General features: G+C 38.4%; 1 protein-coding gene across 3 annotated transcripts in view; it reads right to left on the bottom strand.

The window, feature by feature from the left end:
- Window positions 1-915: 915 nt before the first annotated feature.
- Window positions 916-6000, bottom strand: part of MKRN1 (makorin ring finger protein 1) — a 40334-nt gene continuing 35249 nt past the window's right edge. Inside the window, exons 3-8 of one of the 3 annotated variants that reach the window (XM_074193553.1) lie at window positions 4892-5121; window positions 4191-4414; window positions 3364-3578; window positions 2436-2546; window positions 1710-1848; window positions 916-1365 (exon numbers count right to left, since the gene is read on the bottom strand). In XM_074193553.1, coding sequence (XP_074049654.1) covers window positions 1153-1365; window positions 1710-1848; window positions 2436-2546; window positions 3364-3578; window positions 4191-4414; window positions 4892-5121 — 1132 coding nt within the window. In that variant the 3' untranslated portion in view covers window positions 916-1152. Of the gene's footprint in view, window positions 1366-1709; window positions 1849-2435; window positions 2547-3363; window positions 3579-4190; window positions 4418-4891; window positions 5122-6000 lie in introns of all 3 variants that reach the window. The other 2 variants (XM_074193554.1, XM_074193552.1) reach the window with 2 other exon arrangements.

Below are 6000 nucleotides of genomic sequence, written 5' to 3'. Positions count from 1 at the left end.
CAAAGTGCCTTATTTGGAGAGGCTCAAGATTGTATACAATACTAAATAAAGTGAGCCATGTAACTGAGTCCCAAACTGTGCTGTTCTTCTGGATAACCAGAGGGTGCCACTCGATGGCTAACCCCATTCCTCTATTTATATAGACAGAGAGAGCGAGCACTGCTATATTTGTGACTACCAAATATCAAGTTACCTCTGTGTCCTTTAGGATCAGTATCTGCCACAGACTGGGCTGAGACCACTAAACCAATTTTCCCATCTGACTGGAGGCTAGATTTCATGCACCTATACCAGGATGAAATATACCAATATAGGGATGAAAGCTTTCTTTCACACACATACACACACACACATACACACACAACCACACCCAGAGCCACCCAAGTCTCCCAGCCCTTGAGAGCCAATTTTGCAATTTATTCGATAATAAACTTCTCTCCTTACACATACAAACAGTTTTCCTTTCATGCTAAAAACACTAAAACCTGAACACATTCGCACCTGGTTCTGGTTACCCAGTAAGTAGTAAGTTATGTGCAAGTAAACAAGAGACCAAAACCACAATTGAACAAGTGCATGTGGTGGAATTACAGGATGGGGAACAGAGCTGAAAACAGCCAAATGTAGAGATCTGACCAGAAATCTGAAGTAACCACTCTTAAGTCAGGGAGTGACAAAAGACTACTTGGCCAATTTAGATTCCTTCCCCTATCCCACCGCCTCTACTCCTGCCCCATCCACCCATCCCCTTATCCCCCAGAATGGCCATTGCTCATGTTTGTATCTGGGCTCTTCAAAATGAGTGTGGAAGTTCTGTAAACACTAACCTGGAACTGTGTGAATCCCGTTGAAAACAGAGATGATGCAACAAACCCTAAGCTAACTGTCTGACAGTTAAATTCATTTTACAAAAACTAACTTTAAGATTTATTTCTTGTTATTTTTTTAACAGAGAAAACAACACACTCCTGGGGGAAGAAGGCAGGGAGTTGGGAAGGAAAGGGAGACAGACCCTGGGGGGTAAAAATTATTACAACAGCACCTGGAATTGATAGGCCTGCCTAGGAGAGAAACACAGGCACTGCCACAACACCACAGGAAATAGCTACTGTCTGAGGCTGAGCAGACAAGTCCAAACTCCAATGAAAGGTGCTATAGATCCAAGTCGTAATAATCTTCCAGCTCATCATGAAACAAGTCCCACTCGTCTTCAGAGTCCGTCAGGTCGTCGTCCCCACCTGCTGCCAAAAGCATAAGCAACATCTCGCCCAGCTCAAAGGTTACAACCTCATCTTCATCATTATCAAAGGGGTTGCTGCTCTCCCTCTCCTCAATAAGCTCCCAGAAGCGGTTCCTTCTTTGGGCCTGTAAGAGATATGGTGGACATGGTAGGGATGGCACTGCTGATCAATGTCTTCTAATCTATTTGTAAAGCAAAGTTCCCAGCATGCCAATGGGCACGTGGAAGCAAACTTCTCATATGGGGCTTCCATAATAATTACTCCCCTCTAACTTCTTGTTACTTAGAAAGCTAGGGGGAAAAAAATACTATATTCCTTTCCACGTCCCTTCCTTTTTCTAATAGGGCAGATATGCCTTATCTATATTCCCACATAATAGAAATCTTTCTCTATACGTCCCTGGTTCCAATATAAAAGCTTCTGATAATAAATATTGACATTTTCCCTCTTAAAAAAAAGATGATTTACCCGGTATCGGTTTGATGTTCCCACTTTTTGTCTCTGAGGCTCCTCTCTACGGCCATCAGGGTACGCATGCTTGTAAAAACAGTTTCCTCCAAATGGGCAGCTCCCACGTCCTTCATCGAAATACCTGCATGGTTTGTTGCTGGGGGAAAAAAATTGTACATCTTGTCTCAAAAAAAAATCAAACACAATCCTTAAATCTACAATCTAATGTATTAATCATCATTTAATTAATAATTATTATCTAATTTATTGTGGCTGATGGGACAGAATGTGATTCTCTGTATAACTTCACTATCCCATTCCTTCTATGATGTAAATGTGTACAGTATATGGGGAAAAAATGCTAGAAATAAGCTTTTTCAAAACTATATTAGTGATTTTAGCTCCTTAAATACAGGGAAGAAAAACTCTTTTTATATCAGAGGATGTCAGAACTGAAAGGGACCTTAAAAATCAACAGTCTAAGCTCTCTTACATCACTTCCTACACATACCTATTAAAAATAAATGCAGTTTCAGAAAAATAAAACAACTTCTCAACCTGCAATCCTAAAGCACAGTTTAGTAAACCAGTACTATTAGAAGAAATTTCCTTTGCCATGGACTCTGAGTTCTATAACAGAGTCTGATAGACAGAAATAAGACCAGCAATGTAAAAGGTTTAGAGGATGGCTTAGGAGGGATAGTGAAATAGTGTGAGGGTGAGGATATGAAAAGGCCTCCTAACCTCATTGCTTCCTTATACTTCTGAATGAGTTTCTGCTTCTCTTCTTTTTCTTCCACCCAGTATTCACTTGGAATGACAAAGTTTGATGTGATGCGGCATTCTGGGCAGGACCTAGGACACAAGAACAGATTACAATGTAAATGTAAAATTCTTTATTATGGACCCTTTCTCCTAGGAGACAGCCTGTGGGCCACATGAAGATTTTTTTTTTAATACATAACAGCATATTTATTGTTTCCAATTATATATATAGTCTTCAATATCCACTTTTGTAAGATTTTGAGTTCCAAATTGTTTTCTCTCTCCATTCCTTCCCTCTCCCAGACAGCAAGCAAACTGATACAGGTTATATACCAGGTGAAGATTTAAAGGATCACTGGAAGACACATGGGTAACTCTTCTGGACCATTTTGTTTCAGACAAGATGTAGTTTTAGGAATTCTATTCTGTGGCTAGACAGTGCAATTCAAAGTAATAGGAAAAATGACATTTCAAACAGATTCCTTTGTCTTTCATTTAAGTGAATTTATTTCTTGTATTTTTACTCTATGGGCTTCAATGAAAAAAGCTTCTAAACTGCAATAGATTATTAGTTATTTGGTGATAGGACCATTAGAGGGAAATGTTAAGAGGACACAAGGATCAGAACTATTGGATTCACTTTGCCTGAACTGACTATCAGTTACATAAAATCTACTCAATCTATAGATGCCCCACTGAATGTTACATAAAGCTCCCATAGCCAAATGAGAATGCATCTTGCCAACAAAGATATTAGTTGGAATGCAAGGAAAAAAATTTCCATCAGAATATTAATAGTTTTACAATACATTTTATTTAAACGTGGTCTTGCCCACTCTGTTTTAAGTTGGCACAAGATGCATGCGCTACGACCGCCCGCCTGGAGGAGAGTAGAAAAGAACCTCACTTTATGATCTTGCTCTCAAACTGCTTAGCACTTCTCCATTTGCGGATGCACTTTAGACAGTAGGTGTGGTTGCAGTTGGAGAGAATCCCAAAGCGGCGCTCACTAGGGTTGGCTTTCTCATAGACTACCTCCATGCAGATCCCACACACCATGTCCTTACTGCGCTGGACAGCAAATGAGAGTTCCATGTCCTTCTCATGAGCCTCAATGCAAGACTAGAAGAGAGGATAAGGGAGAAAAACCTAGCAATTCATTCGACTACTATGCATGAGCCATCCTGCTAGGGGATGTATATGAACTAAGGGAAGTATAAAATATGTAGAGATGTAGTCCTTAGCCTGGAGGAGTCTATGATCTTACTGGGGGTAGATATTCCCTATACAGACAACCAACACTAATTAATATTTGAGTATACACACCAATGGGAGGGGATAGTGAGAATAATGCCCAAACCACATATGCTTGTATTTAAAAATGTGTTTTTATTTTTCACATTTGAACAAAGGTAAAACTGATATTATGAGAATGGACAAAAAATCTGTATTTATATCATGAAGACTTGATTCCAGAGAAGTTGGAACCTACCCAATTTCCCCATTCTTCCTCTGTACCCTTTGTTCTCCGTATTTCACAAACAGGAAAGACAACAACTCTCAGAACAAGAGTCTAACAACAAAACTGAAGGTAGGACCAATGAAATATCTCTAACTTTATTTAAAAGATTAAACTGTTACGGGTTCACAAAATGAAAAAGAAACGATTATGCTGTGAAGCAGATTAAAAAGTGAGGGCTCCAACTAATGTATTAAGTCTCCTTGTTGACTTACTTTTATATGCTGTGATCTTTGGGCAGCATCCACTGGGTGCAGGACCTGCAAACCACACATGTCACAGGCATCCCCATGAAGATAAACACAATTCTCCCCATAACGGCATTCTCCTACAGCGGCGTAGGGGCAAAGCTGCTTCTTCATTTCCACATTGGTTTGTTGCTTTTGTAATTCTTCCTCGATCACCATGCCCTGCAGGGGTGCTTCAGTGCAGGAAGGGGCTGCTGGGAAACATTCAAGAAATGGTTAAGAGAATTTGAATTCATATTTGAATTTTATGCATTCTGGGCCTTGGTAATAAAATAATGCATCATTTTTAAAAAATGCAAACATCTTCCTGGCTAGTGAATGGGAATATAAAATAACTTTTATTTTAAAATTCATAATATTCTGTTAAAAAAAAACATTTTCTAACCTCAGAAATTAATGAAAAATAGACTTCTAATGCTGTTTTCTCAGCAGGGAAGACAGTATAAATTTCTAATTCTTGAACATATTAACTTCATCATTGATTTGATTTCCTTTTATCATTTTCACACTGCTTTGAACCAAATCTCTAAAAACTTGATTAGGCCCAAATATAGTCTATCTAGTCTGTAAACTAGAACAGATACTAGACTGTAGGAGGGATGTCACAACTCCTATAGCTGACATACTATTAAGCATCCAAAAGCTTTAATTTTATCTGAAATACTTACTACGTCCACAGTAGGGCTGCCCAGGAACAAACTCAATGGCATTTACCCAGTCTTCCCCACCTGCTCCTGCAGCTGCAAAATTTGAATTTTCTGATTCAGCTTCACCAGTACTGGCTTCAGCAAGTGGTTCAACCAGTGTTGGGAGGCTTGATGAGGCTGGCGGGTCAGGTTTTGCAGCTAGATTGGCAGCAGTCACTTCTTCTCGTATCAATGGCTTGGTATGTTCATATCTAACAAATTTTTAAAAAATTGCTAATCATTATCTAGTTGTAGTCAACATGTAGACAAACAGGAGACACTGGCAGACACTAAGCTAATTATTGGTAAAATTCAATTCTAAACAGGAAGAGTCAATTTCCATTAGTTTGAATCATGAAGCCATTCAACTGGATTTAACTGTGAAATATATTCACATAAGGCAATGCTATAATATTCAGCAATGCTAATGTGAAGTATCTTGCCTTGCTTCCACAAGCTAAAATTCTCCAGAAAAGAGCTAGCAAATATTTTCAATCTATGTGCAGATACCAGTAAGTACTTACCTTCTTTTATATTTCAATTCACATTTCTAACCTAACTTCTTCCTTTTCCCTCCTCTAAGAAAAAGACATTCTTGGGTTGTACAAGAGTCGCCAGATAACAGCAAGAAAAAAATTACCTTCTAAAAATCACAAAATATTTTATAACTAATTCTTGTGGTGAAGATGAAACAGATATGGAAGAGCTCTTTCCTGCCCCAAAAACGTCTTTATACTACTTAAGAAAGAAACCAGGAACATAAGACAGAGATCTCAGCTGTAAAATGAGAAGTTTTAGATAAAATAATATCTAAAGTTTTCTTTCAACTTTAGTTTTAAAATTCTTTGATTCTAAACAGTGCCAGGAAAACTTCTGGCTAAGCAAGGGCTAAGATGGTCAGAACACTCATTAAAAAAGAAAACCAATAGCTGTGACACACATGGGCTCTAGTAAGTCACCTACCTAGTCTCAGAACTGGGTGCCTTTCTTAACTATTTTTACATTTCCTTTTGCTAACTAACCTCATAGTTTGGAAACAGTCTGCTAACTTCCAAGAAATTAATTTAGCAAATGTTTACAATCATTCAAAT

This window comes from Macrotis lagotis, chromosome 7, assembly GCF_037893015.1.
Source record: "Macrotis lagotis isolate mMagLag1 chromosome 7, bilby.v1.9.chrom.fasta, whole genome shotgun sequence".
NCBI classification, from domain to species: domain Eukaryota; kingdom Metazoa; phylum Chordata; class Mammalia; order Peramelemorphia; family Peramelidae; genus Macrotis; species Macrotis lagotis.
Note: the sequence above shows the minus strand (reverse complement) of the source record. Positions and strands in the feature narration are given on the sequence as shown.